The sequence below is a fragment of the Danio rerio genome, chromosome 6 (assembly GCF_049306965.1).
Source record: "Danio rerio strain Tuebingen ecotype United States chromosome 6, GRCz12tu, whole genome shotgun sequence".
In the NCBI taxonomy this organism is placed as follows: domain Eukaryota; kingdom Metazoa; phylum Chordata; class Actinopteri; order Cypriniformes; family Danionidae; genus Danio; species Danio rerio.
In genome coordinates this window covers 36,289,306-36,302,841 of record NC_133181.1, presented here as the reverse complement: position 1 = coordinate 36,302,841, position 13,536 = coordinate 36,289,306, and the positions used below count along the sequence as shown (strand labels likewise).

The 13,536-nt window shown below is 36.0% G+C and overlaps 1 protein-coding gene across 8 annotated transcripts in view; it reads left to right on the top strand.

Annotated features, from left to right (window-relative positions):
- Positions 1–13,536, top strand: part of mast2 (microtubule associated serine/threonine kinase 2) — a 206,849-nt gene that overhangs the window by 90,739 nt on the left and 102,574 nt on the right. For 4 of the 8 annotated variants that reach the window (XM_073954333.1, XM_073954332.1, XM_073954331.1 and 1 more), the window contains exon 1: positions 5,074–6,781. The exons of the other annotated variants lie outside the window; for them this stretch is intronic. In XM_073954333.1, the coding sequence (XP_073810434.1) occupies positions 6,743–6,781 (39 nt within the window). In that variant the 5' untranslated portion in view covers positions 5,074–6,742. Of the gene's footprint in view, positions 1–5,073; positions 6,782–13,536 lie in introns of those variants that run through there. 8 annotated transcript variants of the gene reach the window in all.

Sequence of the window (13,536 nt, the reverse complement as noted above, 5' to 3'; positions counted from 1 at the left end):
AGCTGTGTAAAACATATGCTGGATATATTGGCGGTTCATTCCTCTGTGGCGACCTCATATTAATATATATTGGGACTCAACCAAAAAGAAAATGAATGAATGAATGTTTACTAAATGGAAAAGACATAATCTGTAGAGAGGCCTTTGAAATCTATCTGACTTTGAATAAAAACTGCATGTTTATTGGAAAGAGGCTTATTTTACAGCTCTCCTAGAGTTAAACAATAGAGTTTTACAATTTTAAGTCCATTCAGTTGATCTTCAGGTCTGGCGTGAGCATTTTTAGCTTAGCATATATCTTTGAATTGGATTAGACCATTAGCATCTCACTCAAAAATGAATAATTTTCCTATTTAAAGCTGCACTCTTCTGTAAGTACATTATGCAGCGCTGTTACCATAGTGCTGCTGCAGTCATGGCACGACAGCAAGGTTTTTTGATCATGACGCCAAGATAAGATTATAGTTCCCTGCCCTATCAGCCTCGAAAATAGCTACTTTTCATTTTCTGTTGGACTTGCAGAATGGCCAAGCTTTAAATAGGAATGTTATCAAATCTCTTTTGAGTGAGACCTAATAGTCTTATCTGATTAAGTGATCTATGCTAACCTAGGCTAAAAGTGCTCTCACCAGACCTGGAGATCAGCTGAATTAATAAAAAAAATGATAAAACTCATCTGTTCAAATAAGTGTTTGTTTGTGTGTATTGTGATATAGTTGTCATTGTGGTCATCATTTTTAACCTACACGTACATACTTTACATTTGTTGAACTTTTAATATTGGTGTTTTGCAATTGCTTTTTTTTTGTGAGCTGTGTCATAAACATGCCCTACGTGACCCAAGCATGTAACCTTTAGAATTCATGCCATTGCTCTGTCTGATCAATAATAGTGAACATGCTGTCTGTCTCTAGAATCATGCATAGATCAATGATGTTTTCTGCTGTGTCCCTCAGGACTGAAGCCCAGAATGTGATTTGTGGGGGTTCGTGTCCCGTATGAAACGGGAGCAGTGTCTGCGGAGTGTGTGCTGGGTCAGGACTATCTTATTACATGAATAGTCAGAGTATTTGTCACACGTCAGCTTTTTATGCCATGAAGTGCCTCCCAGGTGCTGGTTATTGAGTGGCAGACTCAGACTTGTAATGTAATACAGGTATTTGAAGCCTCGCAGGATGTTGTTATAATGCAGGCTCATTAGTAATGTATATTTACAGCATACAATTCATTTGCCTCTTCTGTTGAACTAAGTGAATTGTTTTTGGAGTTCTATATGATTCTTAAATTGAGGAACTTACTCGGGTTATGAACATAAAATTATCATAATGCTTTATTATTTCACTATTGTGTTTTCATCTAAATTGCAAATAAACCAGCTTATTTATTTATAACATGAAGACTGTGAGTTTAACAGTTTTTATTAGCCTTGTTTAAGAGATCATAAATTCAACTTCTCATTTAATTTGGCAAAAAATAAAATCTTTTGTGAAAATGTTTAGACACGGCAAGTTTATTTATATAGCACATTTCATAGACAGTGGCAATTCAAAGTGCTTTACGTAAACAGGAATACAAGAGAGAAATATAAATAAAATAGAAACAAATAATATAAAAACAGATGAACACGTAAAGACAGTTTTTCCCTATTCCAAAATGCTGGTGTATCATATTTTCTCATTTTACTCTGGGACTTCCCCAATCTGGTGATCACCCCCCCCCCCCCCCCCCTCTCTCTCTCTCTCTGGACTTTTTCGGTACCTATTAATCTATTGGACGTCTCTAACAGATTAAAATGTTCACCTAAGATCGAAAAGTTAAGCTTTACAGCTCTAATTACGTGCCTCCCCCCAATTTCAACTTCCTTCTAGAAGTAAATTGCACGGCCCATGATTTCTACCACTTCCCGGGAGTAGATTGCTTTAGCTAGCTAAAAAATGTAGATGATATATTTAAAGAGAAAAAGGAAGCACTGGGAATTTGTTGCTTATTCCTGTTGTACTGAACACATATTGCACCGTGACCCCTATGCTGATGTATGTGCCAAACATGTCTTCTGTGTAACGTCACATTAAATGTATAAAGACATGCATTTGTTTATGCTTAAAACTTCATCTAAAAATGCTTAGACTATTTGGCCTTCAGCAATTCTTGAAGATGTTTATGATGCATGTTTAGTATGGCAGGCTGCCTAGCAGATGCCTTATTCTCACACCTTTGGCTGGCTGGAAAATTTTCAGTTACTGGGTAACCGCATGAGATAGCGCCCTCTTTTCAGGGAACAGTTGTCACTGATAAGCCCTGTATCAGTGGGCCATGTTTCCTCTCTAGTCCTTGACTTGACCACTAACCCTTGAACTTCGATGTGATAAATCAGGCTCAGTATCTGTAAGTGCCTGTAAAAGGTTGATCGACTGCTTTATATTTCTTGTTTAGCTAAGCAGTTTATCAAAAATAAAGTTTGTTTACTGTATTTGTTTGCCTTTTGTGGCAGTTATTTCATTAACATTGGTTATTGTTATTGGTCCTAATGTTTATATTGTTCCATCCATGTCACTGAAGATTTTGTGCAATAACATATTTTTAAAAATGTTATTGCAAACATGTCATATAGTTATATGTTGCATTAACTTTTAGTTGGATGTAAAATTCACTATAAGTTCCCTAGTGGGAAAAAAAAGAAAAAAAAAAGAAAAAAAATTATATATATATATATATATATATATATATATATATATATATATATATATATATATATATATATATATATATATATATATATATATATGTTGTGGATATATAATGGCCAGAAATTCAGTGCATCACCAGATAACATAATTTAGGCCCAAGATATGCATTTACATTAAAGCACAGATTTCAGTGCTGTAAATGTGTAAGTGCTAAGGCATGTTGTGAATAACGTAAATCCTGTAACAAGGCCAATGTGCTACAGCACAGTTGCATGGAAGTTTTTTTGTGGAATCACAAGAATAGGCAAATTTGGCCAGTTTTAACATCAAACAACAACATGTAATCTTTGCAGTCAGTTATTAACAAACAACTGGAAATGCCATAGAATAACTGCAGACCTTCATCCATATGTTTCTGAAATTTAAGAATATATTTAAAGAAAATTATTTCTTTAAAAAACCATTAGAAAACTATTAGCTAAGACTTTTTTAGCCGAATAAACTTGCCATTAGGTATTGGGTAGGATTAGGCATGTAAAATAAGATCATACTTCATAAGTTATAATAAACCATTAATAACTTAATAATAGGCAGGTAATAAGCCAATAGTAAATGATAGGGCTGGGCAATTTTATTTGGCCTAAAATCAAAATCTTGAATAATTAAACATTTTTACTTGATTATAATTAATGAATGATTATTTTCTTTCTTTCTTTATTTTTTGCAGTAATTATGCTCACTTATTACAAGTGAGAGATTTTTGAATGAAGGGTGCATTACTTGATTTTAAAATAATTAAAGAAAACACACACTGTCTACTCTCTATCATTATTTATTGAACATCAACGTTGAACAACTGACATTAAAACACACCTAAAACCAACAGTCACTTCTTATAAAAAGTTAAAACTTTTGGACATAAAATAAATTATTTTTCAATGTGAGTCTTCTGAATAAAATATCTCTTTTATCTCCTGTCAACAATATTTTAAATAGTGCATTTATTGCATCTTCTGTAAACAAATCTTAAAATATGAATAATAATTTTAATGTAATGGATATTCGATTCGAATTTCGATTACTGTTCAATTAATTGTCTAGCCCTAGTAAATTATGTGGATTATTACTTAAACTAAAGTGTTACCAAAATTATTTTTCAGCCGCAGTAAAAACAAAACGTATTAAAAATTACTAAGCAAAGTAATTCTGAAAAGTAATTCAGCCCTGCACAAGAAGTTTAGCCAGAGAAGAAATGGTCATGCCCAACTGAGCCTGTTTTTTTCTTTTGTTTGTTTTTTCCTTTATTTTCGTCAATTAAAGTTTTGGTATAGTTTCCTCTGGCTTGCTTAGTTTTGGGATTTTTGGGACTTTTGGAGCATTGATAGATTTGCCCTTCAGTGTTTGGACTTTCAGCAGTGAAAATTAAACCACACTGAACTGAACTGAACTTTAATTCTGAAAACTGGACTGACATAGTTTCAATTTGCTCCTTCTATTTTTGTTAAGTTGTTTTGGCACAACATACATTGTAAAATCGCTGTAGAAATAAACATAAATTGAATTGAATTAAGTATTAATTGTGTTCTCACGGCACACTCACTGTTACTATGGTTTTGTGAGTGATCTTACTGTGCATGCCCAAATCCAAATAACACATAATTTGCCTTTCCTCTGGCACTCACCTGATCATATAATGAGTGTATGTCTGCTATTCACTGTGCGTATGTGTGTGGGAGGACAGAGCTCCTCTCTCCACTTCCCTCTCACTCTGCAATACACATGCATTTTCTTCTATGCTTTACGTTTGTTATCCTGCCTGTTCTGCTGCATCTGTGACGTCAAAAGCAGGGAAAAATAAAAGAGAGAGAAGATTTGGGTGATTAATATACACACCCATAGATGTATAGTACTGTATGTACAGCAGCAGCAGCAATGGCAATGTTCTGCCTATGGACGATAATTCCTCTTGCTTTTGTTCTTGCAGTCCCTTGAGATGAGCACAGCCGTTGCTAATGCATCACTGTACTGAAGGAAAGCCCTGCAAAATCTCATTAGACTGTCATTACCAAATACACTGATATTAGACTCACTTATTATCCTTGTACAAAACACAGACACATCCTATTAGAGCAAGGAGAGACATAAAGGATAGGATATTTTATGGTTGTCGTATCAGTATGTAGGGTAAGAAAAGAAAATGTGTGTTTTTGTGTGTATGTGTATTTTTATGTATTGGGGTAAAGCAGAGCATTGTGAGCAGAATGGCAGAGAAGGGAGTGAAGAGGCGTGGCTTTTTGGCTCCCCCATTCATATTATGCAAATAGCTCTGAGCCTGTGTGCGTCTGATTGGCTGACTGGGTGTGTTGCTGGCTGATAGGACAGATAAAGCAGCATTCAGCAGTGAGGCGCTGCGAAGAGGAGGAGGAGGACGGCTTACAAGGAACAGAGAGCGAGAAACAGAAGATACAGCAGGCTTATATGTACAGCACAAGCAAAGAAATACAGCTCTTTGGTTCCTTTAACCACCTGCATGTGCACTGATAGAAAGAATGTGCAAGTGGAAGATTTAAATGACAAGATTGAATGTGACTGTGCCGTTGCAGCCCCTCCGGCAGGCAGCCCATTCACAAACAGCGGACCGCTTCAAGCGCTTTGACAGGGGAGCAGATGAGGAAATTCTGAGTGACACTTCTCTTGCGTGGAATTTTTCATCTTGTTTTCAATCTCGCTTGTTTTCTGGAGACCAATCTTGGCTGTGGTCCAGTTCATCAGGCTGAGCTGAGGAAGCTGAAAAAAGCCGGGAAGATATGCGAAGGAAAAGCAGACAAGTAATCAGCGAGAGTGCAGCGTCTGTTTGCACCTGCCACTGAAAAGACAGCTCTGCCAGCACGGCTTTTGTCGTCCGCTTGCTTGCCTTCCTGGCGAATGAGAGAGGGAGGCCTCTCGGCCGAGGGGAATGGAATCCAGCCATGCGGCTCTGACTGGAGTTGTTGTTTGCCTTGTGCTGTCAGTGGGCAGCCAGTGCCTGCATTCTCCTCCTGCTGCTGCTACCGACTGTTTCCAGATCATCTCCAGTGTGTAGGCTGAAAATATTCTCTGCTTGCTTCCGCCCTTCCACTTTTAGCCACTCTTCGGTTGAAGCAAGTGATAACAACTTTATTGCTCGAATCAAGCTACAAGATGAATGCTTTCACCAAGTGTTAAACGTAACTTGATCAATTCAGTGCAGGTTTTTTTGCGCCTAACACTGATTCTGCATCTCTGGAGAACTGCGCTGCCCTGAATATTTTTCTATTTTCATCCCCCGAGGTGCCATTTTTATCATTATCTGTCTGCCGGTTATGCAGAGACTGTAGTTTCCATAGAAATGAAGATATCCGGGAATCTCTGGAGACTAAGAGCGTTAGAATAAGGTGAAGGAGAGGCACAGGTTGTGTTTTCTTAAGCCCCCCGAGTGAAAAGATGTTCTGATTTGTTGTAGAGGTCACCTGTTCTGAATGGATGAATGAAGAATGAGTTTAAGAAAGACGCATATTTCCCAGCCATTCCGTACTTTCAAGGAAGCAAAGATACAGAGACAGGCTGTTCTGAACTCTTCTTTCTCTGAACTGCCAGATGCAAACACTGAACTGAGAAGAAGAATGTGAGCCATGTGTTGAATTTCTCCTTCAGTGCCCTGAGGTTGAACTGTGCTCTTGAATTTTTTCAAATTTTGGAATACCTTTTGTGACTCTGTCAAATAGTGAATTATTTCCCCCATGAATGTCTGGTGCTGTACAGAAAGAAAAGTTACCAACAATAGTGTTGTAGCTTTTGTGAAAGGTTGTTCTATAGTCATTTGCTAATCTCATAGGATGATCGCATCAGTGTTTTGCTGGGGATGAGAATGACATCAGCAAAGAGCGAATTCCCAGCACTACTACCCAAAGCCGGGTCTCTGTCAGATCATTTGTGCCTCATGGAGTGCTGTTAATTCTCGAGGAAAGGACTCTATCCTTGATTTGGAAACTGGGACAGCTTCACTAAAGTTTGGGATCCAGATATAAGACAGAAAAATGGATGACTCCAGTATATTAAGGCGAAGAGGCCTTCAGGTAAGCATTAATGTTCTACACGCTCTCTGAAGATTTTGCTCCAGTTTGCTGTTGTTAAATATCCTCTCAGTTTGCTTGCTTTCTCAGTCTTGACTCTTTCTGTGATGTCAGCACAAATTTTAAGCACTGCGGAAAGCATTTTTAAGCACTGACTTGGGATCAAATTATCCAGTTTTGTCAAGCAGAGTCAACCTTTCGAATGTGTCTCGGTGATAACAGATTGCCACGCTCATGGAGGGGTTTCACATTATTTCAGGGGTAAATTCAGCATTTTTCCTTCTCATGTCTGCTAGTCTGTCTCATTATTCAAGTGATTTTTCTTACTAGCTTTCTAGTCTCTGTTTTATTTTTTGATTAACAGGAATCTCAATAATTATCATCATGACATGAGTGCAATTTTTGTTTGGACGGCTGAATGAGACTTAATCAGTTTGTGTTACAATGTGAGCAGAGAAAGCATTTAAACTAGAAATGTTTTTAGATGTTAGTATCAGTATAATAGTCTTAAACAGAGGTGCCCAAAGTTGACCAATGGTAACATTTGATTTGGTCTGTCATGCCATCTGAGAAAAGAGGAAGAATGATGGGGAAGCTTTAGAGATTTGTCATTTAAAATCTAATGTCTAAATCCTTTTGTTTGTTTATTGTTTAAAGCTAACTGAAGTGAATTGTTCAATTAAATATTGCAAATTGATCAGATTTAGTTTAAATGTACATACTGTCACCTGATAGACACTGGACAATGCAGAGAGTTTGTTGAGCAAATCAAGGCAAAGGCTTGACTAGTGTATTCAGCAAACTCCAATATTTACTTGTATGTTTTTATTGCAATAGATTATCATTATAAAAATTATGCTGCATTAGTTAATCTGATTTAAAGTAATTTTTTTTATTTATTTTTTTTTTAAATTATGAAATAAATTAGGAAATTGCCCATGGCAGCTTTAATGTAATATAGTTCCGTATATTTACCTTTGGCCCATGGCTCATAATGATATTTGGTTTTAGGCCCTTTATATTTCGGTTTGAGCACCACTGGTCTCAAGAATATCTACAGTATAAGCAAGTGTGCTCTAAAACAGTGCCAAAATTCACATTTAAGGTCTTTGCACAACAAAGTCAGAAATTTTCGCATGGGTTTTTTTTTCATATTCATATGCGAAAAATTAGTCACATAAACAAACCTTGCACATTAAGTCCGTTGCATATTAATAAATCCATTATGAAAAAAGCAAACCATTTCAATTCAGTTCAAGCAATGAAACTTAGTTTTCCTCTTTCTAGAAAGAAAAAGAGAGGAATAGGCTACATATTGTGTTCATCCAATACTGCGTAGAGAAGAAGGAAAGTTCAGCTCATTATCTAAGATTTGTGCCGGATCATCCTGAAATGCAAAGTTTATTTCAGGAAATGAGTTGAATTTTGATACATAGCTTGTGATACCCACATTCACGTACATAAACAAATCCTGAATAGAGACTGGCAGTACCTATAGACATTATAATAGATGGTGGCTGTGTTGAGATGTTAAAGCAACAGATCAAAAGCAGACCATGCTTTCTATTATAATGTCTATGGGCAGTATGTCAGACGTATAGACACACACACAGCAAGCAGCCGCAGGGTAGAGGTGCGACAGTCACTGAATCCAGCATATAGGGGTTCTCAACTGTCCGCCACGTTCTATCTTTATTTTAGGCATTGTGTTTGTCTTAAAGTCATCTGTAGCTCAAATGATGGCATTCTGTATTCAGCTTTTTGTTTTTATGGAGGCTCTGACTGACTGTCAAAACACCTCTTAAAACACTTTTTCAGATGTGAAAAGCAGAAAAAAAATAGCTTTGAATTTTATTATGACGAACGAAAGTTTCAGAGGCAGTGTGTCAATATGATTCATGCAACGCGAGGTCAAATTTTTTGTATAAAATTACAGACAAAACTTTCACATTCAGTGTGAAATAATTTTTAGAAGATATAAACATCCAAACTTGCAGTTTTATATTTCGGTTTCTTATCAAATCTTCTGATCAATCAAATGCTCTCTAGTATCTGACATTTTCTGTCCCTTTAAAGACACTTTTGCTTTAAGCACTTGAGCTCAACTACTCTTACTGACTGAACTATGATAAAAACAAAATGCTATTGGCTGTTTTAAAAAAGGGGAGTGGCAACTCTGTCCCGCCCTGTACTCATTGTTCAATTCAAATTACGTCACACATCAAACAAAATCGAATACACATTTCAAAGCACAAATCTCCTCATCATAGGGCTTATTTTAGTGGATTTATAATTTACATTCTTCCCTGCTGTCTCAAAAGAACTGTGTGAGGCAATCTGCCTGCGTGCTTGACACAACACAAACATGCTTGTGTGTATATATGTGTATATATATAGACACACATTAACACTTAGTCACCTGACACAGATGCTAAACTCGGGAGTGTAATAACACACATCAACAAATATATTCCTGGCTTTTTGCATTTTGTGTAATATTTGAGCAGTCCAAGAGCCTGTTATTTAACTGCATTCATAGCCAATCCACTAGTTAACTCAATTAGAAGATGAATATACATTATATACTGCCACATTTGAGAATATCACCCCTTGATGCTATAAGTGCCGGTGTCAGGGGTGTTTTTCACATCTCATATCCATATATTGAGTATGAGCTCTAATTGAAACAAACACAGTATTACCTTCACAATGCACAGTGTGATTCAGTCTACTATTTAAGAAGCTATTGGATTGTAATTCAGATCTTTATCCGCAGGGAAGATGAGATGTTGGTAAACAAGATGAAAACAGAACTGACAATTTCCTGCTGTAATTTGAATAATATTTAAAAGACACTTGTGAAGCGGAGCGGTGCAGCTTTGCACTGAAGTGTCATTCACTTGAAAACCTTTCTTCAAGTATTGTCGTATCCAGCAGGATCAGTTCCTGATGCTGTTTGTACTTATGTGTTATAAGCAGCAAGAGCATGGACAGGCGCAGTTTGTTCCTATTTTTCCATAACAGTGAGGGTTTTAAGGCACTTTGCTGTATTTGTGCTCAGTACGGTCTATTGTGGTATGGTGTCTGTGATTTTGCCCGTTGGCTGTTGGGTAGGATGTGGATGAGCTGAACTTTGTATTGTGTCTGTTCGCTCAGCTGTGCAGTAGGGAGGTTTTGTCTCAGTAAATCCACCTTAGGGCTTTCTGTCTGCCAGAGCTGGACAGTGAGATGAAGCAGTGGGCTTATTCCGCTATCTACTGTAACATCTCATTTAACTTCATATCCTGTTTCTACAATAGCTTTTGATTCCGTCAGCAGATTCTAGAAACCCAATCACTATTGTTTAAAAGTAAGGGTGCACAATATTTTCAGTATTAATATCACTATGTGTCTATCCGTAATATTGACATTAAAATATATGCAGTGTTGAGTTGGGATTATAGATGACCAAGAGCCACAGGTCAAAACACATGAGATTTCTGGAGTGCAAGTTTGTCATGTGTATGTGTTTTAAGGCCTGTGATTGTATGAGTATTTCAAAAGCGTTTAAAGCATTCAGGCAGAAGGAATTTTACTGTTTGTAACTAATAAAGATAAATTTTAAATATTTTTTGTATTTAATTTTTTGATTTATCTACCTTAATGCTAGTAGACGTCCCAGGAAACCATAGATTATGTTTTATTTCACTTAATTTTTTGCTTCATTGTGTTTATGTATGACTGTAGTTTGTTTATTTTATGTATATAATAAATTATATAAAAAATGTAGCTATATAAAATAGTAGCTATAGCTATACCCCTGTACATGATTCACTCACCTACATAATCATCCGAATCAATCTAAATGAATGACCTTGGAAATAAGAGGTATTTAAGTCATTTGGTGAAATTGTGTTCTTGATATGTTCATAGCACTATACAGTATATATCACAGAAGAAAAAAAGTACTGTCAGATTATTAGATTTAAAAGTGTAGGGCTGCATTTACTTGTTAACAAAGTGTATTAAAATGATTTCGGCGCAGTAAAATAATTAATATAGAATATTGCTAAATATTAATTGTTTTCTATTGAAATGTATTTGGGCGTCACAGTGGCGCAGTGGGGAGCAGAATCGCCTCACAGCTAAAAGGTCGAGCCCTGGCTGTGTCAGTTGCCATTTCTGTTAGGAGTTTGTATGTTATTCCTTTTGTAGCGTGGGTTTCCTCTGGGTGCTCCGGTTTTCCCCACAGTCCAAAGACATGTGCTTAGGTGTTGAATAATTGATTAAGCTAAACGGGCTGTAGTGTATGTGTGTGGATGCAAGAGTGTATGGGTGATTCCCAGTGTTGGGTTGTGGATGTAAGGGCATCCGCTGCGTAAAACATACAGTATGCTGGATAAGTTGGTGGTTCATTCCACTGTGGGGACTTCTGATTAATAAAGGGACTAAGCCGAAAAGTAAATGAATTTAATATATTTAACATACTTTTACAGATTATTATTATTATTAATAATTATTATTATTGGAAACTTTGGTACTGATAGTATTTTTTGAGGGAACCATGGTCAATTTTCTTAAGAATTAAGCGATGAATTTGAAGTTTCAGTGAAGCACAATTTCTTTATTACACAGATATCCATTTTTGACTAATACATTTATGCATTTTCTAATAAAAATAACAATTTATTTTCCTTTTTTTTTATATCCCAAACTGAAAAACTGTGAAACTAAACTATTTAAATTTAATGAAATTATAAAAAAAAAATTATTAACATGAACTTAATATATAAGATATTTAGTGATCTTGCAATCATATTGTATTAAGCTGAAGTTAAACTGGAGTTAAAAAATTCTAGTAATCTGCATCAGACTGTATAATGAGAATAAGCATTGAAGTAAGTGTTATTTTATGTGTTTTTGCTGAAGAATAATATGGTGAGACTTTTTTTTTTGTGTTTAATTATCTGTTGTATGGATATTTATATGCCTTTATGTAATGGAGAAGTTTTGTAGGATTACCATTGTTTCTATTGGATATTCTTTTATTATTTTAAAATGTTTCGTGAAATTAGCACATGTGTTCTACTAATAATTACTGAAACATTCATCAATGAATTTATTTGACAATAAAACTTTGGTTTCATAAAAAATCTTACCTGTTTACTTAAATGTTTAGGTAATCTATGAGATGTTTTAAGTATCTTAAACTTACTGTGATTTTACAGTGAGTACACATTCACTGGGGGTTCTTGGGTCCATATTTTTTCACGAACTATTGAGTGATTGCTGATGAATAGGTCATTATGGCTTTAAGCCATGCATCCTCTTAATGCACTAAAGTGGTCTGGGCAGTCAGTCACATGGGGGACCGGGCTCAATCTGGCTGGCCAGTGTGAGATGCAGTGCCCTGGAAAGCCACATTTGGCATTGTTTATGGGAAGAGGTTAAAGGCTGAGGGGAGACTAAATCTCTGTAATGCTTCTGAGTGGTCTCCTGAGGCTCAGGCCTGGTAAATGCCTTTTGCTCAATGTCAGTGGTCATCCACATGCCCCTGACAATCAAACACTTTGGCCACAGCTTTAAATTGTTCATTAGGCACTTAGGCATGTCTTGAAGCTCCTTATCAAACTTTTAAATATGCTAATAAAGCAGACGCACAGATAATGTGGCTTAGATACGCGGCACATTAATTTAGAATGGGGAATATTTGAACATATATCATCTAACTGATTAAAATAACTTTCGACCTACCAATTTCCAAAAACACATTTTTGTAAAAGCTGTTTGTAAAAATAGGGCGACGCTGTGGTGCAGTAGGTAGTGCTGTCACCCCACAGCTAGAAGGTCGCTGGTTTGAACCTTGTCTGGCTCAGTTGGCATTTCTGTAGGGAGTTTGCATTTTCTCCCCGTGTTTCCGTGGGTTTCCTTCAGGTGCTCCGGTTTCCCCCACTAGTCCTAAGACATGTGGTACAGGTGAAATGGGTTAGCTAAATGGTCTGTAGAGTATGTGTGTGAATGAGAGTGTATGGGTGTTTCCCAGTAATGGGTTGCAGCTGAAAGGGCATCCGCTGCGTAAATCATATGCTGGATAAGTTGGCGATTCATTCCGCTGTGGCGACCCCAGATTAATAAAGAGACTAAGCCGAAAAGAAAATGAATGAATGAATGTTTGTAAAAATGTTCATCAATTAATAGGATTTAAAAATTAAATTTTGGATGTTTTTTTAAGCAGTTTTTAAATCTTGAGCCACATGGTTAAGAAACAAACTCTATATTTATTCCTTATAAAATTAACAATTTTGTTAAGTTTTTTCTCTATTCACAGAATAGATTCAATAATCTGTAAATCTTGTTGATTTTTTTTGTTATTTATGCAGCTATTTGTGCTTGTAAAACTAAAAATAAGTATATTTTTTCTTTTTCTTTTATTTATTTTTATAGGTCACAACATTCTAATCTTGTTGGTTAATAGTTAATTAGTTAGTGATTGTTTGTTATTAGAAAATTTTTATGAAACAAGCATCTCTAATATTTTGCTTAATTACCTCGTTTAACACTTCAGACTTCACATCCATATTTCAAAACATGACAGCTTAGTACTTTAGTCATTTTCAGAGGTTAAGTAGAGATTGCCCCATTGCATAATGCTGTTTTATGCTCCCATTTATTCCTTTTTTGGAAGTTCTTCTATAGAAAACTGTAGAACGTCCATCCAGCTCATCTCACAGTTCTGCGGATTAGAAGTGGAATTTAATTAGAAGTGAAACTAAAATAAA